A 26,975-nucleotide genomic window follows, 5' to 3' on the forward strand; every position below is an offset into this window, starting at 1 on the left:
TCATGTCTAATGTTAGAAAAAAACAATGCTCAATGCTGGAAAGCTTTCGGTGTAATAGCTACATTTTAATTATTGACGACAGTATAAATTGATATAACTCTTATACAAAAAAATTTGGTAATATGTCAAGTCATGAAAATGTATCCCTTTGACCCAGTAAATCCCACTGCTGGGAATTTACACAAGGAAAATCAAAAACAAAAGAAGGGAAATACTCTATGTACATAATGTGTTGCAGGAATAAGCAAGAAAGTGAAATAACCTATACGTCCAGTAAGGGGAAGGGGAAAGTGAATTTTACAACTACACAGAATGGAGGCTGAAAAGTTGACAATTAAGCAGACTTTATAGCTGCACTTAACTCTTTTTTTAAAGGCAAGGTACAACACTGTATTTCCGTAATGATTAAAAATGTAGAGAAATTATGCATTTGGAAAAAGATGAAGTAGCTACATAGTTGTTCACAGTGGTAAAATTAGAGGTGAATTCTCCCACATTTTATGTCATGTTTTCACGTATATCAAGAAATACATGCACATTATGAGAGGCATAAATCTTTAAGTTCAAAGTAATTTGATACAGATGTCTAAAAAAACAGAGTGAAACAAGATGTAGGGCAAGGTTCTCATTTTGTGATTGCTTGTATCCCTCTAGCCTGCTGCCTGGTTAACAGGAGATGTGTACAAGTGTGTGCTGCTTAAGGTAAAGAATGGCTAGTCCACCAGACGCCCATGCGCCCGTGTGTCTCCGAGCCAGACGGGCCCAGAAAGGAAGAGTGACAGTGGTGCCCCAGCTGAGCACTTACTTCTCCCCACATCTAAGGATTCAGCCACAGGAAAGTAAAAAAATATATGTATTAGGTGCTAGATCCTAGTACAGGACAAGACTTCAATCTAAAAAGTTCTAGAAAGATAATTAAAACATTTCTGGTTTTAACTGTTATTCACAAAACTGGCGACACTGGCATATTTTCCTTATCTAAAACAACTATCAGTATCGAATGAGTTGTTCTGCCTAACAAAGAACTAGTTACCACTTCAAATAGTATTTTATCATTTTTACCTCCATATTTGTAAGTGCTCTTAGGTTTGAGAACTAATTAAATCTGTTTTCAGCACTTGGTTGCAGGGTTTTGGAACTAGCTCCTTTAGAATGCTCTAACAGCTTGATGGCCTTGTCAGAGTTTTCAATATTTCTAAGCAGAGTCTCTAATCTTCTCTTAATTTTCTTCTGATCCTCAAGAGCACAGCCAATTACGATGGATTGAAACTTCTGATCAACTGGCCCGGGCGGCACCTCAGATGAACACGCGCTGTACAGCGACATTAAGTGACTCTTGGCATTTCCCAGATCATCCAGAAACTTCGTGACCACCTCATCAATAATCCTGGTGGCATGCTTTAGGGACTCCTGCTGCTGGGGGTTTCTAATGGTTTCTACTGATACTTCAACGGTGAGGGTTCGTCCCATCAAACGGTTTGCAGTCAGATTTAATTCTTCTCTTTCTCCTAAACATAAAAAGTTTGAAATATCAATCAGTATGAGACATAAAGTTACCCATGTCAAGAACGCAAAGGCATTCGTTTGTGACTAAGTCTATTTTCTGTAAGCACTTTTGCTATAAATTTTTTAAAGGTAAAGGTTAAAACTACAGTATGTAGGATTAACTGCTGAAGTGTATCAGATTACAGAGAGTGAGCTGAAGTCTTTATGCATGGGAGACCAGATGACTCCTCCAGCTGTCACGTTTGCAAAAGTCTGGGCAGGTAGGCACTTGCAACTGGACGGAGATCAAGCCAGAACAGAGTGAACAGCAAGCATAACTAGGTTTTGTGAGGTGAGATGTCCTGGGTCTCTCCATAAGGACGTGCATGTAGGGAGGAAAAATAATTTTCTGTCTACCTTTCCTAGTTCTTAGCTGAGATCTCCTGTAATAAAAGACAGATTAAAAAAAAAAAACAGAAGTTTATTAACATGTATACCTCATACATACATGGCAGATTCCCAGGGAAACTGAGTAACTCTCCCAGATGGCCCAAGCCATCACCTTAAATACCATCTTCAGCTAAAGACAAAGATGCTGGGGAGGGAGGGAGGCCAGTTATGGGAGGTGACACGGAAGCCCGATTCTCAAGGGTCACATGGTGATGCAGATTTAGTAGTAGGCAGCTTCTCCCCACCAATAAGTTTCTGTGATTTAGAGGTATCCTTCTCTTCCTGGTACAGAGAGGGAGATACCTTTACAAATGGAGGTTTCCTTTATAAACGTAAATGTCTCTTACAAAAGGGTAATTTCTACTCGGTTTTCAGAGATTCTGTTGTGTCTGCAGTTTCTCACAAATAATCAGCTCAAAATAACCCTCAAGCCAAAGAGGCATGTTTTGGGGTGGCATATTCTGCATGTATATCAGAATCCGATGCCTCAATTTTGGCTGAGAAAACATAGCCACAATAGTGGAGCAAAAGCTGGCCTCAAAATTACACACTGACTTCATCCCTTCCAGATGAATTTAAAGAGGCCACAGTCTGTCTTGGCCAGCACTAAGAGGCAACGGTGGGAAAAGGGCTGCGGGGGATCAGAATGTGCCACCCCAAAATGTGTCTCTTTGGCTTATTTTTAAGAACAAAAGACTCAGAAAGAAACTCTGACCTTCCCATGTAACTGCTTAAAAAATTGCAGATAGAAGGCCTGTCCCCGGAAGGTGGTAACACCATAGATAACTCCAGGCGTGTAGACAGGAAGGCACCTGGCCAGGCCCATTTGATCAAAGTTGTCTCACGTCCCATTGTCTCTGCAAGGCACGGCAAACATCTGCTCACCAAACATTTGCTCCTCCATCTCCATGTGAATTACCTTCCTCCCCTCTGAAGTCCCAAATCACTACCCCAACAGCCTCCTTTACCTTTATCTGAAGATGGTATTTAAGGTGGTGGCTTCAGCTATTTGGTGAGTTACTCCGTTTTCCTGGGTTTCTCCCACGTATACATGTTATAAACTTTGTTTGATTTTCTCCCGTTGTCCTGTCTCATGTCAATTTAATTCTTAGACCTGCCAGAAGGACCTAGAGGGCAGGGAAACTGTCTTCCTCCCCCACAGGACGCTGTACCAACATTTCATTATTTACATGAAGAAGTCAGCAATCTCCTATTTGAACTGCCCTGTAACTTCCTCCCAAATTCATTCATCTTTGGTCAGGATGGTGAAAAGACAGGCTAGACCTGACCCCACTGTGGATGTGGAACAGTTCTGGTTGGGGGTGAGAGTGCACACGTTCCCCACCAGCTACCTGGCCCACTAGCTTGACCTAGCGGGCACCAAAGGAGCCAAATCAGGAAGACTATTGCCAATGAAAGAAAATCACAAGTGACCTGTTCCTCCACGGGCAGTCAGTCATGCTTTTTATATGAAATTGATCACATAATTTTACATTAATGGGGTTTTACTGGATTGTAATTTATTTTCTCTGCATTTTCCTCCCTCCGTCCTTAAGTTACACCTCAATTCATCTCCTTTTGTCTTCTCTCCTTTATCTCTCACCTTTCCCTCTGCTTTTACATCTTCTACAGTCCAGTAACGCCTGAAGAACTGAAGTTAGGAGTGTGAACCTGAGGTCGAGGGCAGGGCCTCACTGCCTGGGGCCGGCTCTTCTGGAGCCTGCAGGCCTTTTTCTGTCACTTCCAGCTGCAACAATGATCTCTGGGTAAGTGGCTCCTGCAATAACGGACAGCTGCAGCTGCTGTCTGCTGCTCGTACTAAACGTGGAAGCCTAGTGAAGCAAAAACTGCCCCACGCTGTCCCAGTCCCTTAAGGGAGTGAGTAAAAGTCGAGCCCTCCTGTGGAACGGGCCTCACCGTCGCTGATCTGCCTCATGTCCTGGCTGTTCTGGATACTGTGGATCATTTCCAGGAGGACTTCCTTCTCTTGCTCCACAGCAGTTGCTGCTTCTCTCAAAGCCTCTACCCTACACAGATCGGGAAAACAAAACGGTTACGACGTGGAAGGTCTGTCTTCCTCATCTCGCTATCCTTCAATCCAACTCAAGTTTTAAAGATCATTAGCAACATTTTTCAAAAACTCTTTATTCCTTTTTATTTTTTATTCTTTAATTTTTCTATTCTTTTTAATTCACTTACCCAGCTCCCATTTTCCTCCCACTCACAGGGCAATCATTTTATGTAGCGTTTATCTATTTGTATTTGTTCTTACAAAATCTGTCTATTTTCAACTCACTTATATCTCACTGTTTCTTTTTTCCTTCAGCATTATTTTATTGAGAACCATCCACTCCTATGTGTACCTCTAATCAGCAGCTTCTAATTGCTGAAGGATAAACACTCCACGTGGGGACCCGCCGATCTTCCCTGTGCTCCCCTGTGGAGACACTCACCTCGTCCCCAGCTTTTCCTCACCACACATAACACTTCTGTGAATACATGTCCCCTACGGACCTGAAAGAGTCTCCTTAGGACACACCCAGGGCAGAAATGCAGAGACACAGGGCATGTGGACCCTTAACTTGACTCGAGACTAGGATTGTTCTCCAGAATGGCTGAACCAGGCCCTGCTCCCAGCAGCAAAGCAGAGGAGTCCCCACAGCCCTGCCAGTACTCGGCACCTTCCCTCTATCCGTTGCCAGTCTACTAAGCGTACAGTGGTACGCAGGACTTAATTTGCACTGCTTTCATTACTAATAATTTTAGCCGACTCCTTCATCTTTGTTAGCCTGTTCACAGCCTTTGCCTGTTTGGTTTTTTCGTTCTTACCCAGGGGTTACTGTCTTCTTCTTGATCTGTGTGTGTATTCAAGGTATTAATCCCTTGTTGGTTCCAGACACTGCAGCCATCTTCTCCCATCCTGTCACACAGGAACATACTCCGGGATGTCCTTCATGAACAGAGATCCTTGTTTTGAAGAGAACAAATTCCTCTTTTCTTGGTTTTGTTCTGCCTTATGTTTTATGCTTTTGAAGTTTTGTTTCAGGTTCTTCCCCATCCCTTGGGTCCTAAGATATTTTACTACATTTCCTTCTGTTAATGTTATCATTTTACCTTTCTCATATTTATATCTTTTTGATTTTATTTTTTTAAGGAAGATTAGCCCTGAGCTATCATCTGTTGCCAATCCTCCTCTTTTTTGCTGAAAAAGACTGGTCCTGAGCTAACATCCGTGCCCATCTTCCTCTACTTTATATGTGGGACGCCTGCCACAGCATGGCTTGCCAAGGGGTGCCATGTCTGCACCTGGGATCCCAACCGGTGAACCCCAGGCTGCCGAAGCTGAACGTGCGAACTTAACCGCTGTGCCACTGGGCCAGCCCCTGAAGTATTCTTTTTATTTTTTTCTCCCCAAAGCCCCCCGGTACATAGTTGTATATTCTTTGTTGTGGGTCCTTCAAGTTGCAGCATGTGGGACGCTGCCTCAGTGTGGTTTGATGAGCAGTGCCATGTCCGCGCCAGGATCCAAACCAACGAAACACTGGGCCACCTGCAGCAGAGCGCGTGAACTTAACCACTCGGCCACGGGGCCAGCCCCTGAAGTATTCTTAATGGTAGTCTTGTGGATTCTTTTGAGTGTTTTGATCCTTTATGGATATTGCTGCTATTGTGACTAATATATTTTTAATTACATTATCTAGTTGCTTTTTGCTGGTTGGAGAAATGCTGTTTTTGCAGATTCATCTTGTAACTGGCAACTGTGATTCACACATTAATTTTAATGGTTTGTCTTTTGATTCTCTTGGTTTTTCTCCATTGATGATCATATCATCTGCAAAAAATGATAGTTTTCTCTCTTCCCTTTCAATCCTATGAGCTCCTATTTTCTTTCTTTGCAGTACTGACTAAAGTCCTCGGTACTGTATTAAGCTGTGGCGGTGAGAAAGGGCGTCTTTGTGTTTTCCTGAATTTAAAGAGAATGCCTCTGTAGGCTTTTGGTATAAAGCCCTGATCCAACTACGGAAGCACTCCTTTCTCCAGCTACACACACATGCACTCACTACACACACAGGAACACGCCCAGTCACGTTACTGGGCTGTGGGCTCAGGAGAGCAAGAGGGAAAAAACCCAGTATATTTAAAGTGCTCTGTTTCCACGGCACTTTCTTGTTATATATTATACTGAAACTAAATAAGTTGCCAACTCTTGCAAGATAAATAGTGACACACCTATCCCCAGTACTCAGAAGGTCTTAGAAACACAAGATCACAGAAGATGTCACCGGGATTGCTGCCTTACGTGAGCAGGGAAGGAACAACTTCACCAAGGGTTTAGCACATGTCCTGCCCATATAAGGACCCCCTCCTCACCCTAGCCACACACACGCCTTCTCCCCAACAGTCACCCACCTGTTATCCCCAAAATAGCACTGATACACTGCAGAGTCACAGGGTCTCTTTACACATCAAGACACTAAACGCATGCCGGACTTTGTGTTTATAGGAGCCAGCAAAAGCAAAGAGCAGGCAAGAAGCTTATGTGACAAATTTGGCTGGAAAACACAACTAAAAACAATCTTCTATAAAATAGTAGTAACACAATATCAGGTCCTCCTCCAATACCATTCATTACATTCTTACACATTTTACAGCAGCAAACTCTCAGACAAACTAGGGCCCAGCACCCGTGAGAGAGACTGAGTGGACACTAACATGTAATATTTACGCTATAAACACAAACAATGACACAGATGAATCATGCGATTGGTAAATGAGAAGGAAAGAAGAGATTAATTTTTCAACACTCGAGTTTGTATTCAAATGTAAGAGGATAAAGAGAGAACTGAATGTTATGATAAAAAGGAAGGCTTCATCTATGACAATAGGTTACAACAGAAGTTCATGGAGTTGTTAACCGGAAAACGGTTTAAAAGGAGACACTCTAGAAAAAAATATAATAAATCAGTCCTATGAAGAAGATATTTTGTCATCAAATGAGACCAAATATAGAAAAAATTAGATGGAACTTTTTTTTTGAGGAAGATTAGCCCTGAGCTAACATCTGCTGCCAATCCTCCTCTTTTCTGCTGAGGAAGACTGGCCCTGAGCTCACATCCGTGCTCATCTTCCTCTACTTTATATGTGGGATGCCTACCACAGCATGGCATGACAAGCGCTGCCATGTCCACACCCAGGATCTGAAGCGGTGAATGCCGGGCCGCCAAAGCAGAACATGTGCACTTAACTGCTGTGCCACTGGGCCAGCCCCCAGATGGAATTTTTCAGTTTTGGGTTTTTTCCCACTGAGGCCAGAGACCACTGGGGCATTTTCCCTGTGCAAACAGAGTTTATCTTTTACAGGACTTCTTACATATGTTTTCATGTACCCCTGTTTCATTTCACAGCAAAGGGAGAATGCATTGTTCAAATGTAAAGATTCCAAGGGCTTTTTTGGCATCGCGGACCTTTCCTTTGCGCTTCCCTCTTCCTGAACAAGGATTCTTTATCCCTGACCCTTGTCTGCAGCGTGATCCTTTTTCACAACCCAAACCTTTTGGCAGGAACTCTTTCCTTAGCAACTTCCCCTTCCTCTCCCTGGAGGCAATCAATGCCTCCTTCAGCACTGTACACCTGTCCAGTGTATGGACTACACCAAATTTTAGTTTTTCTTTTAAAAAGCTGAATGTAGATCTCTACTTAATTTAAGTAATATTTATACTGTTTATCAGCTACTGGTATCCTTAAATTCAACTCATATGTAAATCTTTTTGTCTACAACCTTTCCATTAGTTCTAGAAAACTGTTAGCCATTATATCTTCAAATAGTCTCTGTCCTCCATTCTACTATTTTCTTCTGGAACTCTGGTGAGACAAGCCTTGGACCATCTCACTTTATCCTTCACGTTTCTTAACACGGCATTTGACAACACTTCTCTTGGAGGAGAGGGGCAGTTCTGTTTTTACTAACAGATCCTGGAAGAGCTACATGTCCAAATTGGGAAAGAACTTATCCTCACGACAAGGCTGGCCCGGGCTGTGCTCCTGGAAAACTCTCTGCATGAAATCACAACCAAGCAGGCTTGAACACAAGGAAATTCTGGTCAGAATCCTCCGATGAGGACCAAGCTCCAGTGCACACATCCTCAGCCAGTCGTTAGGTCTCCGCACCTCACAAATCTCGGCAGCCTCGTAGCAAAAGGACAACTGTTGAGAGACTTAGGAGAGGCCCGACAGCCATCTCCCCAGCCTGTGGCCACGGGGACGAGAGCTAACACGGCTGGCAGAGGAAATGCAGCGACTGTTCCGTCCACCTGTTCAAACCCCGGCTGCCACTTACTAGCTGTGCGACCTTGAGCAGTTACTGAAGTTCTCTTTGCCTCAATGTCCTCATTTATGAAAGAGGGATAATGAGATGGTGGTTGTGACTGAATGAAGGAAAGCAGTAAAGGCTTTAACACAGGGACTGACAGCATCAACTAAGAAAATTACGAGCTCATACGTGTAATGTGCCTAGAAGTAGTGTTGGCACATTTCAGCTTCATGGTGTTTATTATGTAGTTACCACTGTGAACTCAGGCTTATAAAAATAACAAGAATTTGCGCTTTCATAAAAAGGAGCGAAAATGGCAAATGCTATCATAGATTTATTTGAAAGAAATAATTTCTAAAACAGGTCCTTAAAATCACAGTCCCATCTCTTATTCAATACTCTTGTATCAAGAGAAGACCACAGTGACCACTTGTATCTTTGGCAACGTAGATTTGGAAAGGTTTGCCTAATCAGCACCAAAATATTCAGTTACATTCACTACTGAGACACTTGGCTGTAAAAACGGGACTGGTGTTAAATGTTGGGAGCTACTCATCAGTCGTACGGCCTCAGGCAAGCCACTCAATACCCTGGGCCTCAGCTCCTTCATCTCTAGGAGAGAGAATATGTGCCCTCCTCCTACCGTAAAGGTTCAGATGACTATGTATATGAAAAGCGCTCTTTCACATTAGAGACTGTGAGACAGTATTAATTAGGATGCCATCTTGTTTTGTGACTTCTGTGACATCGGCACACCCAAGAAACTGTAAGCAACAGGAAACTTTCAGCCCAATGATGCGTAGCAGCCCCGCCCCAACCCTTCGCTCCCCGGCTGTCATGTAAGCCGCTGCAAAGGGCTGATAAGAAGAGCAGAGAGCCACAATGTGATCATTGGGGAAATCTGGGAACAGCCAATTTCCCAGTCCTGTCGTTCTCCCCTCTGCCACTCTCCACAACCCCATGTCCCAAACATCTTCATTGCTATCCAGAACCTTCTAGGAGTCACTCAATACCTGGTACTGAATTAAACACCAATTTAAATGGAATTTTCACCTCTTTCATTAGAATCACATATCCATCCATATACTAGTCCTACATTTTGAAATATGACATATTTAACTTTAAAAGAAAATTCAGGCATAAAGTTTTAGGCTCCACAGCCAGACTTCCTGGGTTCTAGCTGTGTGACTGCGGACAAGTCTTTTCACTTCCTAAGCCTCAATTTTCCATCTGGAGAATGGAGGTAATAGTAACTTCCACAAAGGCCTGGGGCCGGGCATATAGTCAGTAGCCATTAAGTGAATAAACGTTAGCGTGTATTATTTATAAATTGTGCTGTGAAACAAAAGTAACAATAATAAGCAGAGTGTCTTGAACCACTGATAATGTAAAAATCAGACACCATTTAGAACTGGTCACGAAAATCAGGAGAGAAAGCAATCACAGTTTTAGGAGGAAGCAAAAACGGAGATGAGATGGAGTCAAAAAGGAAAGACTAGTGTGGTAAAGTTTAGAAACAAATGGAACGCTGCCAAACATTTTAAAGCATTTTAAACATCACATACTCTCCAGGTATAAAGCATTTAGCACAAGTCTGTTTTCAGTTTCATACGGAAGAAGTTTTTACCACAGTTGACAAAACTAGTGTGGCTGGGGAACAGCGAACGCCAGCTTCTAGGTAGGTACCAACCGTACTGTTTGACTCGACCTCACACACAGCGTTATTAGTCGTCCTTAACATGAAATTAAAGTATTAGAGTAAAATTACATATGAATATCACGTTTTTCTGTAAATACTGCTCTCCTGGGCCTGACGCTAGTCCTTAACAGGGCAGCGCTCTGGGACATTGCCCGTGTGCCTTCGAACAGTCTTTAACCGATCAGCACTAGCATTTTTCTCTATTTTTATTTACCTGCTGAAACACCTCCTTAGTTTTCAGCCAGTATTACTTTTTTTAAAAGGAAGAGACAAAGCTCACAAAAGTCTAAAATTACTATGCAAGTCCTTAAAAGGAACAATGAGACACATGTTAATCAGTCCTTCCAACGTGAAAGAGGACTTGACGGGAGCCACATTAAAACAGAGCCTGAGCTGCCGTTGTGGAGGAATTGCCCTGCAGTCTTGTTTTCTTGATCTTCCAAACTGGACCAAACCGCCAACATTCCGAGGAGTCGGTGAGAACAAGAATACCCCGTTTGTAGGGACTGATGCAACGGGACTTCACTGCTGACCGAATTGCCAACCACTCTGGGAAGCACAAGGCTGGCCTTCTGCCTGATGATCGAGCCCCACGCCCATCGATGAAGTACGAACCCAGCCCGACGTCCTGCGGCACCAGTGAACTCTTAATACAACTCACCTCACCTTCCTCCCTTTCCCCAGGATCTGTGCTCCCCGAATTGCGATCCTTTGATCCCAAGTAAACAAACGCTTTGCCTCTTAAACTGGTTTCTGTTTCTGTAGGTTGACACTCCTCAGCTCAAGGGTTAATTCAGCAAGTTATAATTTAATCACTTGATACAGTAATCAGGACTCATTTTACATTAATCAAACGTTAGGCTATACTACTACTCAAAACCAGAGGCTTTCTTTTAAAGATGAGCACTTGACTGCTCTGTACCTACCACACATGAGGCGTTACTACACGTTTCGGGACAATGACTCAGCGTGAAGAAAGGAGGGACAATATCCTCTTCATTTCTTTAAGAAAAGAATCCCTTTATTCTGCGGAGGGAAGAGAGACTCCCGACGGCTGAGAACACGCCCTCAAAGTTCTACAGACCTGGGGGAGACCGGGAGTCCCTTGTTGCGCTGCTACGTGAAAGGAAAGATAGCACTGGGAGGGACGTCTCAAGGCCCCGGTCTCTAGCTCTGCTCCGCAGGAGGCTCAAGCCGGGGGCTGCGCTTCTCTCCGGTCCGTTTCCCTCGCTGTGCGCAGAACCCCAGAACGGGGTTTTTGGCTCAGGTTTCTCTATCCATTGCCATCCATGAAACCATTGTGGGTGGAGAACTTCTCATTTTCTGACTCTCCTCTCGGGGTAACAATAACCATAAATGCCTCACTTGCTAAGATATACTGTGGTTATTAATGCTCTTTCTTGTCAAACAGCCACCTCTTCTTGTTTTGTTACATTAATGGAGACAAAGACATACAGGCGTTGCTTCTTACAGCTTTCGGCTTACACACTCCTTTGCTCACTCAGAACCCGGCGAAAACTATGGGAAACAATTCTGTGCAGTTTCAGCGGTGCCTCAATGAGATTTCCATTTAACTCCACCTGCACACAATTTACCCAGGAACTTGAGCGACACAATTGTTTATAGGAAAGACATAAAAGTTTCTATACAATGTTAAAGGAAAAAAGTCTTTCCAAAATTTATGATACATATTTACAAATCCTACACAAGCCTCCCACTATATTAATTAATAAAGTCTTAATCAGCTAGGAGGGAAAACCGGGGACCATCTTCAGCCTTGAGGCCGGTGACTAGCGCTCTCAGGAAGGGGTCGGCGCAGCCCCGGGGAAGGGGGCGCACGGCCAACACGGAGACCCACGGCCGAGCGCAGCAGCGGGGAGAGGGGCCGGGGGTCTCCAGGCCGCGAAGCACGCAGCCCTCGCTTGCCCTCCTCCTCTCTACTCCTGGCTATCAGATGGATGCCTGGAGTTTTAATTTGTCTTTTTTGCTCGGAAGTGTTCTCGAGCAAAGAAACCGATCATTCCCATTATGGGCCACTAAGCTGCTGCCTCTCTTAAAAATGCCTAAGTGGGAAAGAATAAACTAAAGACATCTGGGAAGACCACACGCCGGCACACCGAAGGTTCTCGAAGTTCTGGAGACCCGCGAGGTCACAGCCCCTAACCTCCAACACCGGCTCCCGAACTTCTCTCTTCCCCGAGTCCCCCGGGCGCGCGGCCGCAGGAGCGCGCTCGCAGGTGTGGCCGCCGCGGCAGGCGCCCGGCACCCCCCACCGGCGCGGACGGGACCCCCCGCCCCCGGAGCAGACGCCGCGCCGCCTCCGACCCCCAGCCCCGGCCCCGGCCCCGCGCGCCCGCCGCGCACCTGAGCTCCAGCTGGTCCAGGCTCTCGAGCAGGCGGCTGGAGCGGTCGGCCATGGAGGAGGAGCGGCAGAAGCGCCCCTCGTTGGCTTTCGCGTTGATCCTCGCCTGAGCCATCGGGGCCTCCGAGGCGGGGCGGCGGGAGGTCACCGCGCTCTCCGCGGCGGCGAGTGGGGAGCGCGGCGGCCGCGGGCGTCGCCGTCACCGCGCGGGGCGCCCGCCCCTCTGACGCCCGCGGGGGGCGGCCCGGAGGACGCGCCGCTCCGCCGCCTTCCCCGCCGCCGCCGCGTGGCCAAACAAGGGCAGGCGCGCCGCCGCGGGCCGGGGTCGGGAGGCGCCGCCAGGGCCGGGCCTGCGGAGCGAAGCCGGCGGCCCCCAGGCACCTGGCGGGACGGGCGCAGAAACGGGGGACCCTAACGTGTCGCCGGATCCTTCTCTCAGGCCCTGGCACAACCGAGACCGCCAAGGAGCCCCGCAGGACACCCCGACCTCTGCCCCGTGCGGCCCCGGCCCTCCGGGCCGCCCAAAGTCGCCAGGTCGCCCCCGCTATTTTGCATTTTTGCAAAATAGCGCAAAATCCCCGCCACGGGGGTGAGGGTGCATTCCTGAGACGGCCTCGCCTGCTTTCTCCCGGCACCAGTAATTCACAGCAAAACCAGAAACGGTCAAGGCCTTTGATGCAAGAGGTCCCTTTGTGGAACTGATGGCCTTCGAGTACCGCTCCTAAACCTGCCTGACCGGTCCTGGTCGTCCCTCCTGAGAGGAGAATAAAGAAAGCCTGGACACCTCCACTGAAGCTTATAGAGGGGGGAAAAAAAAAGCTACCCCACTTTTCTGTCTAGCTGGATGTAGTAGGAAGCAAAGTGAATTTCCCTTATTTCCACCTGTTCTACTGAAGGGATTTTTGACTTTTTATTCTATTAAAAAATTATTCCTGTTGGAATTTGAGTGAAATAATTGGTATTAATTAAGGCCATTTTACACTCAGTTTATTTAAATCTATTAAGAATGAAAACATGCAGTAGGCCACTAGGTCAGACACCATAAATGTCAGTGGAAGTGGAAAAGGCCTGGGAATACAAAAATTTATCTACTTAAAAATTTGTGCTTTGCTGCCATCTCATTATAGCTACATGCCCCATAGTGCAAGGATGAGAACGTGCAAGGCACATAAAATGATACATAATAACAGTTTAAGGTGAATTACAACCTTTAATCTGAGATCAAAGTTCTTCATATGCTTGAACAGAGATGAGGCCCTTAAGCCTGGATACCAGTCCCCTCTGTGAAAGACAAGAGTGGAGCCATATTAAAACAGAGCCAGAGCAGCCATTCAGAGGAAGTGCCTTGCAGTCTTGTTTTATCTGCCAAACTGCACCAAACTGCCGACACTCCAGGGACTCAGTGAAAGCACAAGAATACCCCATCTGTAGGGACTGATGGAACTGGACATTGCCGATGACCGAGTCGCCAGTCTCTGAAGAACCTAGCCTTACCACATCTAGCTCTAATAAACTGTTCCCTCACACAGCATAGCTCATCTTCCTCCCTCTTCCCCGTAAACCCGAGTCCCTCTCCTGTAATCGGGACATTATTTGCGTTTCTACCTGGATCTCTGCTCCCTGAATTGCAATTCTAATTGCCCAAATAAGTATCTTGTGTGTTTGAATTCTAGTGAATTTTTCCTGTCAACAACTCTGAACTCAATCTAAATATTAATAAACTATTAATGTAGAGGATTACTTGATCCCATCAAATATATTTTGTCATAGCATGAAACCAACTCGGAATCCAAAGACATTCTGTGAATGGTTTGAAAGTCTACTAAGTAATTCTGGAATCATCCTGGATTCTTTGTCTCTCATATCCTAGATCCAATCCGTAAGTAAATCCTGTCAGCTCTACCTTCAGAATATATCCAGATTCTTCTCTCCAATTCTGGGGCTGCCACTCCAGTCCCAGCCTCCAAAAGTTCTCGTCTGGATTATTGCAGTACCCTCCTATCTGGTCTTAATGCTTCTGCTCCTGCCGCTCAGGCGTGTTCTCTAACTACAGTAATCCTTCTAAATAAGGCAGATCACAGCACTTATCCTCTGAAACCTTCAAGGGCTCCTCATTGCAGAGTGAAAGCCAAGGTCCTCAGAAAGGCCTCAAGGTCTTCATCTCCTGTTACTGCCCTAGCTCATCCTGCTCAGCCGTACTAGCCTCCTTGTTTTTCCATGGAGAGATCAAGCTCCATTCTAGACCTTTTCACCCTCTGCCTGGAATTCTCTTCCCCATACATACTTGCATGGCTCACTCCCTCACCTTCTTCAGGTCTTTGCTCAAGTTCACCTGGGCACGATCCTTTTTGGCCACCATATTAAAAATAGTAAGCCCCCCATGCCTACACTATTTATTATCTTTCCCTTCCCTGTTTTTCTTTATTACACTTATCACCACCAGATATACTTGCTTATCTTCCATCACTCTATCCCAGCCCGCCTCGTTCCCCAATGTGTGCTCCATAGAGGAGTGTGGGATATGTTTTGCTCACTGGCACATCTCAAGTGCTTACAATAGTCACTGGCACGTGGCAAATACTCAATAAATACTTTGTGAGTGAATGAATGAATGATGTAACAAAAAGATAAGCATCTTTATCAATGTTAGAAACATTTACTTTTATAATTTAATAATCCATATAACTTTCTGTAATATCATCCACAGAGTACATCTCCCTCTTGTGTCTAAATCAAGTTCAAATTATGAAGTAATTTAAAAATGATTTTTAATTGCTTAACAAGTAGAAATACAATCAGTGACAATGATTAGGTACACCATTAAACAACCCCGTTACCTTTTCTTAAAGGTCACAGTGAAATATTCCTTTCCTATCAAATGCCAAGCTTCACTTCCTCTCTACCATACACACTACAAAAGCTTCTAACTAGAACGTCAGTGTACATCACACCCACGTGTGGCCCCTCTGGCAAAGAGGTGCTGTTTCTTCCTCTTCCCTACATCTGCTTAAGCCCTTTTCTTTCTGGAACGTCCTTTGTGGCCCTCACTGCTGAGCAAGCTCCTGCAGATAGATGTCTTTGAGGTCTGGCTCAGTGACTGCCTCCTAAAGCCTTGCTTGGCCACTTTAACATATAAATTAAAAGTACAGTGTGGTCATTTTGGAAAAATGACTGGTAAATTCTCAAGCCGTGAGGTCTACTTAAAAAAAATGCAAGCAGGTAGTATAGAACAGACATCTTAAGAAATAAAAACACAAAATGGTTTCCAATGTGAATTGAAAAGACTACGGTAATTTTTTTTAAAAAGTAATGCTATTTCACACTAAAATATCTAGTTGCAGAGAAAGAATTTCTAGCCATGATTTTTTTTGTCAAAGAAAAATTTATATTTATAGAAAATTTTAAGTTTGGTAAGTAATTACCATTCAGAATTTTAGGGATGACATTTCTGGTCAAATAACATGAAGCATATACACACAAATAGTTTGACAAGCCCTTCTTAGTCTTCTAATTATGTAATATTTTTTATTATTCAAAATGAGGGCCTCGACATTTAAAAATTAAATATGTAATACTCAAAGTAGGAAAACTGACAATTTAATGAATAAAGTGAAGATAGTTCTTTCCATATGAAACAAAAATTTTAAAGGGTTAAGGAAGATTAATCCTGAGTAGACTGTCAACATTATTTTTTGAAGAATATTATGTTTACACAAATATATATAAAAAAAGACTAATATTATTAAAAATAAGTTTAACTCTATGTAAATATTTTGACATCATTCCCTTTACACAGTAGATAATACAAGTCACATAAAAGTCTAAGCAGGTAAAAGGAATGGAAAAGGTTTCTTTTTAATAATTTCAAAGAAATTAGGGGTCTTTTTTTATTCCCGCAATGTGCTCATCTAATTAAAGCAGGAATACACATCTGAGTGAAATCCACAAAGAACATGCTGGTAAAATTTTTAATCTGTTTCCATGATCAGTTTCCATTACTCTCTTCTAATAATCATAAGCAGAGATCTCAAAGGTATTATATATTAGTGCCACGATAAGTGGAATTTACAGAGAAACTGAGCTATGACAGCTTTATTTATATTCATTTTCACTCCTGAAAAAAACCCAGAATCATCTGTACAGTACAGATAAAGAACTAATGCTATTTGGGAAACATATAAACAATAGTCAAGAGCTTTTCTATTTTTTTTAAATTCTTTTAACCTAAATATATGAATTCTATGTTAACTGGGAAACTGTGATACTTATATTAGAATACATGATTTATATTTGCATTAACATGTATTCTATTCCTCTGTACATTTTTGCAAAATAGCACAAAAATACAAAGCAAATATTATATTTTGAACATGTAAAAGAAAAAAAGCATGTTTTCAAATACATTTGTACTAGTAGATTTCTGGCATCCTTTAGAAAACAAACTCAAGAATTCATTATTTTGAGTCTCTTCAAGGTCACTTGATGTTGTGCGGTAATATCTTTAATTACATTTCCTCAAGACTTCTTCTAATAGCTTCTTCTAATTCCACATCTGTATTAAAAAACAGAGAATTTTAATATTTAGAGCAGAAAACTAATTAACATGTGCTTTATGTAAGTCTCATCAACTACACCCATCTTTTCAAGAAGGAAAGGAAATACAAATTGGAGAAACAGGATAACTTGGCAGTTTCTCCATCATAAAATTTGAGTATTTTAAAATATGACAAATTGGATATAATCTGAAACTGAATTATAATAGAAAGGAGCTTAATGTGCTAAGGAACTGGCAAGTTTATTTCCATTTAGGGATGTAGAAAGTCAACAAACTTCTAGAATCACTGACAGGTAATCACTAGAGTCAACACTAAAAAGAAAAATCTATGCACTTATTTCCAAAAACACTTGAGGTAATGCGTATAACACTTAAAACAGAAACAGGTATTCACTCATAAGTGGAAGATAAAAACAACAACACACACACAGATACAGAGATTAGACTGGTGGTCAGCAGAGGGGAAGGGAGGATAGGACGAGGGCGAAAGGGGTAAAGGGACACGTGGACAGTGACAGAGGGTAATCAGTCCTTGGGTGGTGAACGTGATACAATCTACACAGAAACTGAAATACACTGATGTACACCTGAAATTTATATGATGTTATAAACCAATGTTACCTCGGTAAAGAAAAAGAAGAAAGAAATAGGTAAAACCACAAAACAGCAAAATCTCACAGGCTATTAAAAGTTTGGTTTTAAGCTTTCTAGCATCTAAGGCAAAGAGTGAAACTCATGGCTATACAACGTCTTCTGAGAAGCATATTTTATATACACATATGCACTCATTTAACAAATACTTATTCAATGCCAACTGTACAACCAGCCACAGGAATACAATAAATAGTGAGCAAGACAGACATTCTCGGGTTCACAGGTCTTTCTCCATTTTCTCCCTGAGAATGACACTAAAACCCAAGAGGGTGGAATTAGGTGTCCATTTCTTGGCCTTCACTAACTTGTCACACCAGATTTATCTCATCCCATCCAGTCCAGTCTCTCAAAGCCTACTTGGTTCAAAGGCACCAGTGATCCCTCTAAGATGCACCTGTACCTTCCTCTGAGCTGGGGCATTGGTATTATGTTGTCTGTAATTTAAAATATTACAAGTTAATATATACACCGTGTGTTACGTTAAAGCTAGATTCAAGGTCAGTGAGTTGCCCTAAGATGAATTTAAAGGGATGAGGAAATGCAAAGAAGAACAATATGACAAGACTTGTAAGAGATGTGAAAATTTATTAAAAAGTTACAGTAATTAAGAGTGTGGTACCAGAGCAAGAATAGATGAATAGACCAAAGGAACGGCATAGATAGCTCAGAGACAGACCCATGCATATATGGAAACTTGATTTATGACAAAGGTGGCACGGCAGAATGGTGGGAAAAGATATGGTCTTTTTATTTTTCTATTTTATTTATTTATTTTTTGAGCAAGATTAGCCCTGAGCTAACATCTGTCACCAATCCTCTTTTTTTGCTGAGGAAGACTGGCCCTGAGCTAACATCCACGCCCATCTTCCTCTACTTTATATGTTGGACGCCTGCCACAGCATGGCTTGACAAGTAGTGCATAGGTCCACAACCTGGGATCCAAACCAGTGAACCCTTAGCCACCGAAGCAGAATGTGCGAACTTAACTGCTGCGCCACCGGGCTGGCCCCCAAAGATGGTCTTTTAAATAAATGGTGGTGGGTCAATTGATAGGCCATGTGGAAAAAAAAATACAATTTATATATTCCTTATGGAATATATAAAAATAAATTTCAGAAAGGCAAAATAACAAAGCGTCTAGAAAATACAAGGAAATACCTTCATGACCTTAGTGTAGGGAAAGATTTATTAAACAGGATTCAAAAAACATTACATGAAAGAACGCTAATTTAGACTGTATTAAAATTACTGTTAGGCATCAAAAGATACCGTTAAATGAGTAAAAAGGCAAACATAGAGTGGGAGAAAATACCTGGAATACATGGAACTTGTACCCAGAAACAACTGAAAGATTTCCAACCCAGAAAAATCAATAAAAAGATTAGAAAAAAACTGTCAAGAAATTTGAAAAGGCACTGACAAAACATAATGTCAAAATGGTCAATAAACATTACTCATCAGAAAAATGTAAATTAAAACCACAAAGAAATACCAGTATGTACCCATCAGTAGCTAAAATTTAAAAGACTAAGTAATTTTGATGATTAGTGAAGATGTAGATCAATGGGAGCTCATAAACACTCTTGGAACAAAAGAAATTGGCACAACCACTGTGGGAAAACAATTTGGCATTACCTACTAAAGTTGATCATAAGCAATTCCACTCCTAAGTATACATTCTCAGAAACATGGGCATATGTGCACTAAGAGACATGATGAGAGTGTTCACAGTAGCATTACTTGTAATAGCCAAAAAGTACAAATCAAACGTCTACAAAAAATAGATGAATTATGGTATATACATAAAATAGAATATTATACAGGTATTAGAAATGAACAAACCAAAGCTACATGTTAACACCTGGATAAATCTGTAAAACAATGTTGAATGAAGGCATCCAGACACAAAAGAATATAGACCATGCCTGTGCTGTCCAATATGATGGACACTGACTATATGTGGCTATTTATATTTAAATTAATTAAAACTAAACAAAATTTAAGATTCAGTTCCTCAGTTAAGCCGCATTTCAAGTGCTTAATAGACACGTGACCACTAGCAACCATAGTGGTGCAGATACAGAACATTTTCATCATCACTGAACATTCTAGCAGAGAGTGATGGTCTAGACGATCCCACTTAGAAAGAGTTGAAAGTCAAGCACTAGCGAACTAGTGTTGTAAGATGGATGGTGGGCACTGACCTTGGGAAGGAGTGCAGGGAAGTAACTGCAAGGAGAAATGAGGAGGACACTTTTAAGGTACTGGTTGTTATGGGTTGAATTGTGTCCCCCAGAAAGATATGTACCTGCGAATGTGAGCTAATTTGGAAATAGGGTCTTTACAGGTGTAATCAAGTTAAGAGGAGATCACCAGGGTGAGCCCTAATCCAGTATGACCGGCGTCCTTCTAGGAAGAAAACAGCACGTGAAGCAGACACACAGGCAGCAGATGGCCACGTGACGATGGAGGCAGAGATTGGAGTGATACATCCACAAGCCAATGAACGCCTACGACTGCCGGGAAGATCCTGAAGCCAGGAGGGAGCGCTGCCCTACCGACAGCTTGAATCTGGATGTCTAACCACTAGAAGGATGAGGCAATAAATTTCTGTTATTTTGAGCCACCTAGTTGGTAGTACTTAGTACCAGAAGCCCTAGGAAATTAGTACATTGGTGATGTGCTATCTTTTTACCCTGAGGATGGTATCTGCTTTGTGATGTTTTGTAACATTTTTGTGTGCATTATACTATACACACAGAACCAAAATATTGGAGAATACCAGCTTGTAAGTTGGGGGAAGACGATCAGAGCTGAAGTGTTCTAGACACCTTTTATTATTGCATAGAGGCAGACAATATGTGGTTATAATTTAGTATTTAAGTTATACATAAAAAATGTGGTAAAATGCCAAGGTAATTATAAAAGAGTAGAAACAAAGAATATAACTTACCAAAAATTAAAAAAATAAAAAGAGGAAGCTAAAAATCAAATAGCAGAAATAAATATAAAATTATTAATATCTACAGTGAGCTTCCATGAATTAAACTTGCCACTTAAAAGTCTGCATAAAAACGAAAATCAGCTAAATGGTTCCACTTTCAATGACAGTGGAGTAGCTTACCATGGATTAACCTTCCCACAGATAACAATTATAAACTATTTCAAAGCACTGGAGAGCAACAAAAATCAGGTAGAAACAGCACAGAAGTTGATCACTGAAAGCAGCAAACTGCACAGGATTAAATTTGCAGCTTTACGGATTTCTTGCCGTAAGCATCCCTCAACCCCCATGGAACAAGATGGCAGAACTTCACCCAGAAAGCCAAACTCTTTGTGGCTTGAAGAGTCAAAGACAGAGTTTAGGTCTGAGAAGCTGGAAAGTGGAGTTGGGGTCGGGTAGGGGGCAGTCCAAGGGAAAGAAGAAGACCCGAGCAGAAACAGGAAAGCAATGGACAAGGTACCCTCCAGATCCACAAATCCTCGGTTGACTTCTGAACTGTGCACACACAGGAGAGGATCCAAGATTCTCAGCGAAAAGCAACAGCTGGAAAGCTACAAGGAATTTTAGCTGCTGCCTGCTGTGGAAGAGGCAGAGTGTGGAGGGTGAGTCTAGTCAGTTAACTGCCTGCAAGGGAAAAAAACCACCAACGTTCCTCAGATGAAGATAAGAGAATCCAGAAAATCTGTAAATGCACACTCACAACATCCAGTATGCATCAAAAATCAGTTGACTCGCAAAGAAACAAGAAATGTGACCCACAGTCAAGAGGCAGAGTAGTCAATAGAAACTAACCCCCAAGATAATCAAGCTGTTAGAATTAGCAGAAAAGGGTTTTAGAAAAGTTATATTTTCAAAGACTTAAGGATGAATTTACAGGAAATGTCAACAGAGAAAGGAAAACTATAAAAAAAACAATGGAATGGAAACTGTAGAACTCAGAAATACAATATTTATTGCTTTTTTTTTAAAGTTTGGCACCTGAGCTAACATCTGCTGCCAATCTTTTTTTTTTCCTTCTTCTCCCCAAAGCCCCCTAGCACATACTTGTATATTCCAGTTGTAGGTCCTTCTGCCTCTGCTATGTGGGATGCCGCCTCAGCATAGCTTGATGAGCAGTGCTAGGTCCACACCCAGAATCTGAATTGGCGAAACCCCGGGTGGCTGAAGTAGAGCATGCGAACTTAACCAATTGGCCACAGGGCTGGCCCCGAAATGCAATATTTGAAACGGAAAATTCACTGGGTGAGCTTAACACTGGAGGTAGCAGAAAACAGCATCAATAAACTTGGAAGATTGAATAACTGAAGTTATCCAATATGAAGAATAGAAAAAAAAAGATTAGGAAAAAAAAAGAACAGGAGCTGGCCCAGTGGCACAGTGGTTAAGTTTGCATGCCCTGCTTCAGTGGCCTGGGGTTCACCGGTTTGGATCCCAGGCACAGACTTACACACTGCTTATCAAGCTGAACTGTGGCAGGCGTCCCACATATAGAATAGAAGAAGATAGGCACAGATGTTAGCTCAGGGCCAATCTTCCTCAGCAAAAGGAGGAGGATTGGCGGCAAATGTTAGCTCAGGTCTAATTTTCCTCAAAAAAAAAAAGAATACCTGCAGATAAATGTAAGCTGCCTAACATATGTATAATTGGAATTCCAAAAGAAAAAAGAAGAAACAGTAAGTAGGGCAAAAAAATTGTGAAGAAATAATAGCTGAAAATTTCTAAAATTGGGAGAAGCCTATAAACTTACAGATAAAAGGAGCTAAGAAAACTAGAAACAGGATAAATACAAAGACAATCACATCTAGGGACATTATAGAAGACTGCTAAAATCCAAGGACAAAGAGGAAATATTGAAAGCACTAAGAGGAAAAAATGACACTTTACATAAAGAGGAAGAATAATATAAATTACGGTAACTTATAACAAACAATGGAGGCCAGAAGACAATGGAATGACATCTTTAAAGTGCTGAAGGGAAAAAATATTAGTCAACTAGAATTCAAAAGCCAGAGAAAATATCCTTCAAAATTAAAGGAAAAACAAGATATTTTCATATTTAAAAAAAGCCAGAATATTCATCACTAACAAAAATGCATTATATTTTTTAATGGAAGAAAAGAAGTTCTTTAGGCTGAAGAAAAATAACACCATATGGAAACTCTTATCTACTGGAAAGAATGACGGTCACTGTAAATGGTAATTATGTAGGTAAATATAAAAGACCATATATTTCTTCTCTTTAAAATTCATGGCACTGTTTAAAGCAGAAAATAACATCTTTCCGTAGAGTTTATAACACATGTAGATGTAATACACATGACAACTATAGCATAGGGAATTGGGGGTAGGAGGTAAACTGCCCTATAGTATTGGAAAGTTTCTACATTTTAGATAAATGTGGAGTATGGTAGCACTCAGTATCATGTAAAAAGAAAAAACATATATATTGTAATCTTTAGAGTAACCATAAAACTTAGTGCAAAGGGCTAGTAAACATTAAATAAATATAACAGAGTATAATGTAAATATGACAATAATCCAAAAGAAGGTAAGAAAGGAGGAACTAAGAGGCAAAACAATGGACAAAGAGAAAACAAAATGGCAGACAAGAACCCAACCATGTAAGAAAGTACATTAAATGCTAATGGACTAACAATCCATCATTAAAAAGTAGAGACTGTTAGAGTAAATCAAAAAGTAAGATTGAACTTTATGGTGTCTATGAGAGATGTACTTTTAAGATAAAGACACACACAGATTGAAAGTAAAAGGATAGAAAAATATATGCCACGTAAAAATTAAGCATAAGAAAGTATGAGTGTATATGCCAACAAATTGGACTTAGAAGAAATGGATAAATTCTTACTCAAAAAACCTGTGAAAACTGAGACAAGAAATAGAGAATCTGAATAGACCAATCACAAGTAAAGAGACCGAAACAGTAATCAAAAAGCTCCCAAAAATCAAAACTCCAGGACAAGACAGCTTCTCTAGAGAACTCTACCCAATGTTGAAAGAAGAGTTAGTACTTATCCTTCTCAAACTAGTCCAAAAAATTAAAGAAGATGGAATACTTCCTAACTCAGTCTACGAGGCCAACATCACCCTGATACCAAAACCAGACAAGGACAACACAAGGAAGGAAAATTACAGGCCAATATCACTGATGAACAGTGATGCAAAAATGCCCAACATAATATTGGCAACCCAAATACAGCAATACATTAAAAGGATCATACACCATGATCAAGCAGGATTTATACAAGAGACGCAGGAATGGTTCAATATCTGCACACCAATCAATGTGATACACCACATTAACAAAATGAGGAATAAAAATCACAAGATCATCTCAACGGATGGAGAGAAACCATCTGACAAGATCCAACATCTATTTATGATAAAAACTCTCAATAAAATGGGTATAGAAGGAAAGTATCTCAACATAATAAAGGCCATATATGACAAACCCACAGCCAACATCATAATGGTGGAAAATTGAAAGCCATCTGTCTGAGAATAGGAACAAGACAAGGGTGCCCACTCTATTCAACATAGTACTGCAGGTTTTGGTCAGAGCAATCACGCAAGAAAAAGACATAAAAGGAATCCAAATTGGAAAGGAACAAGTAAAACTCTCGCTGTTTGCAAACAACATGATTCTATATATAGAAAACCCTAAAGAATCTACAAGAAAACTATGAGAAATAACCAACAACTACAGCAAAGTTGCAAGGTACAAAATCAACTTAAAAAAATCAGTTGCATTTCTATACTCTAATAACAAACAAGCAGAAAGAGAAGTCAAGAATACAACCCCATTCATGACTGCAACAAAAAGAATAAAGTATCTACGAATAAATTTAACCAAAGAGGTGAAAAACCTATACACTGAAAACTATAACACATCACTGAAGACACTGAAGACATAAAGAAATGGAAAGATATTCCATTCTCGTGGATTGGAAGAATAAACAAAGTTAAAATGTCCATGTTACCTAAAGCAATGTACAGATTCAAGGCAATCCCAATCAGAATCCCAATGACATTCTTCACGGAAACAGAACAAAGAATCTAAAATTTATGTGGAACAATGAAAGACCCCAAATAGTCAAAGCAATCTTGAGAAAAAAGAACAAAGCTGGAAGTATCACAATCCCTGACTTCAAAATATACTACAAGGCTACAGTAACCAAAACAGCATGGTACTGGCACAAAAACAGACACACAGATCAATGGAACAGAACTGAAAGCCCAGAAATAAAACTACACATCTATGGACAGCTAATCTTTGACAATGGAGCCAAGAACATACAATGGAGAAAGGAAACTCTCTTCAATAAATGGTCTTGGGAACACTGGACAGCCACGTGTGAAATAATGAAAGTAGATCATTATCTTACACCATACATAAAAATCAACTCAAAATGGATTAAAGACTTTAATATAAGATCTGAAATCACAGAACTTCTGGAAGAAAATATAGGCAGTACATTCTTTGACATTGGTCTTAGCAGCATCTTTTCGAACACCATGTCTACTCAGCCAAGGGAAAGAAAAGAAAAAATAAACAAATGGGACTACATCAGACTAAAAAGCTTCTGCAAGGGAAAGGAAACCATGAACAAAAGGAAAAAAACAACCTGCCAACTGGGAGAAAATATTTGCAAATCATATATCTGACAAGGAGTTAATTTCCAAAATATGTAAAGAACTCAAACAGCTCAAGAACAAAAAACCAAACAACCCGATCAAAAACTGGTAGAGGATATGAACAGATATTTTTTCCAAAGAAGATATACAGATGGCCAACAGGCACATGAAAAGATGTTCAATGTCACTAATTATTAAGGAAATGCAAATCAAAACTACAATGAGGTATCACCTTACACCTGTCAGAATGGCTATAATTAACAAGACAAAAAAGAACAAATGTTGGAGAGGATGTGGAGAAGAGGGAACCCTCATACACTGCTGGATGAAATGCAAACTGGTGAAGCCACTATGGAAAACAGTATGGCGATTTCTCAAAAAATTAAAAATAGAAAAACCATATGATCCGGCTATCCCACTATGGGGTATTTATCCAAAGCACATGAAATCAACAATACAAAGAGATTTATGCACCCCTGTGTTCACTGCAGCATCATTCATAATAGCCAAGATGTGGAAGCAACCTAAGTGCCCATCAACTGATGAATGGATAAAGAAGATGTGGTGTATATATATGCAATGGAATAACTACTCAGCCATAAAAACGAGACAAAATTGTCCCGTTTGTAGCAAGATAGATGGACACTGAGGATATTATGTTAAACAAAATAAGCCAAAGATGAACAGTGTATGATTTCACTCATATGTGGAAGATAAACAAACACATGGGTAAAGAGAAGAGATTAGTGCTTACTAGAGGGGAAGAGAGTAGGGAATGGGTGAAAGGGATAAATGGGCACATATGTATGGTGAGAGATAAAAACTAGACTACTGGTGGTGAGCACGATGCAGTCTATACAGACACTGATATATAATAATGTACACCTGAAATTACACTATGTTATAAACCAGTATGACCCCACTAAAACAATTTTTAAAAAAATCCTTGAGTGGCTATATTAATATCATATAAAAAAATTTCATGATAAAAGGTACTATCAGGAATAAAGAACATTTCATAATGATAAAGAGGTCAGTTCATTAAGAAGACACATCAGACAGATATATGCAACTAAAAACAGAACTTCAAAATACAAAAGTAGAAACTAACAGATCTAAAGAGAAAAAAATAAATCCACAATCATTGATGAAGAGTTCATGGTCCCTACTGCAGTAATCAATAGGTCAATGAGATAAAAAATCAGAAAGGATAAAGAGCTGATATTATCAACCACCTTGACCTAACTGACATTTATAAAGTATTTTACCCAATAAACACAGAAAACATAGTCGTTTCAGGTCCATATGGAATGTTCACCAAGATAAACCACATGTTGGGCTACAAAGATCTCAATAAATTTCCAAAGATTTAAATTTTACAGAATATATTCTCTTACCACAACAAAGTTAACTTAAAAATTGATAAGACATTCAAATATTTGGAAATTAAACAATATACTTCTAAAGAGCCAATACGTCAAAGAGGAAAATACAAGTGAGATTAGAAAATATTTCAAACTGATTGGTAGCAAAAATACAAGATATGAAAATCTGTGGAACACAGCAAAAGTAGAGGATTGACAGACTACAGGGTGTGAGCCAAATCCAGTCCATTGGCAATTTTCAAAAATAAAGTTTTATTGGGCACATTCACACTCATTTGTTTATGTATTGTGTATGGCTGCTTTCACACTATAATAACAGAGTTGAGTAATTGTAACAGAAACCAGAGGACACACAAAGCCTAAAATATTTACTACCTGGTGTTTTACAGAAAAAGCTTGCTGACCTGGGCTTAGAGGA

General features: G+C 41.0%; 2 protein-coding genes across 6 annotated transcripts in view; both read right to left on the minus strand.

The window, feature by feature from the left end:
- Positions 1 to 327: 327 nt before the first annotated feature.
- On the minus strand, positions 328 to 12,564 carry BAG2 (BAG cochaperone 2). Its single transcript, XM_044776925.2, has 3 exons — positions 12,309 to 12,564; positions 3,853 to 3,962; positions 328 to 1,508 (listed from the first exon to the last, which is right to left on the minus strand). The coding sequence occupies exons 1-3, from the start codon at positions 12,419 to 12,421 to the stop codon at positions 1,096 to 1,098; spliced, it is 636 nt and encodes a 211-aa protein (XP_044632860.1). The 5' UTR covers positions 12,422 to 12,564; the 3' UTR covers positions 328 to 1,095.
- A 2,388-nt stretch (positions 12,565 to 14,952) lies between these two features.
- Positions 14,953 to 26,975, minus strand: part of ZNF451 (zinc finger protein 451) — a 79,948-nt gene continuing 67,925 nt past the window's right edge. For 4 of the 5 annotated variants that reach the window (XM_070514632.1, XM_044776910.2, XM_044776909.2 and 1 more), the window contains one exon: positions 14,953 to 16,858. In XM_070514632.1, the coding sequence (XP_070370733.1) occupies positions 16,812 to 16,858 (47 nt within the window). In that variant the 3' untranslated portion in view covers positions 14,953 to 16,811. The remainder of the gene's footprint in view (positions 16,859 to 26,975) is intronic. The other variant, XR_011504918.1, reaches the window with a different exon arrangement.

The sequence above is a fragment of the Equus asinus genome, chromosome 8, assembly GCF_041296235.1.
Source record: "Equus asinus isolate D_3611 breed Donkey chromosome 8, EquAss-T2T_v2, whole genome shotgun sequence".
In the NCBI taxonomy this organism is placed as follows: Eukaryota; Metazoa; Chordata; class Mammalia; order Perissodactyla; family Equidae; genus Equus; species Equus asinus.

Coding starts and splice junctions, on each gene's coding strand:
- BAG2 (XM_044776925.2), bottom strand. CDS start 12,421: ATGGCTCAGGCGAGGATCAACGCGAAAGCCAACGAGGGGCGCTTCTGC. Junction 3,963..12,308: donor CTGGACCAGCTGGAGCTCAG/GTGCGCGGCGGG, acceptor CGATCTGTGTAG/GGTAGAGGCTTTGAGAGAAG. Junction 1,509..3,852: donor CATGAGGCAGATCAGCGACG/GTGAGGCCCGTT, acceptor TTTTATGTTTAG/GAGAAAGAGAAGAATTAAAT.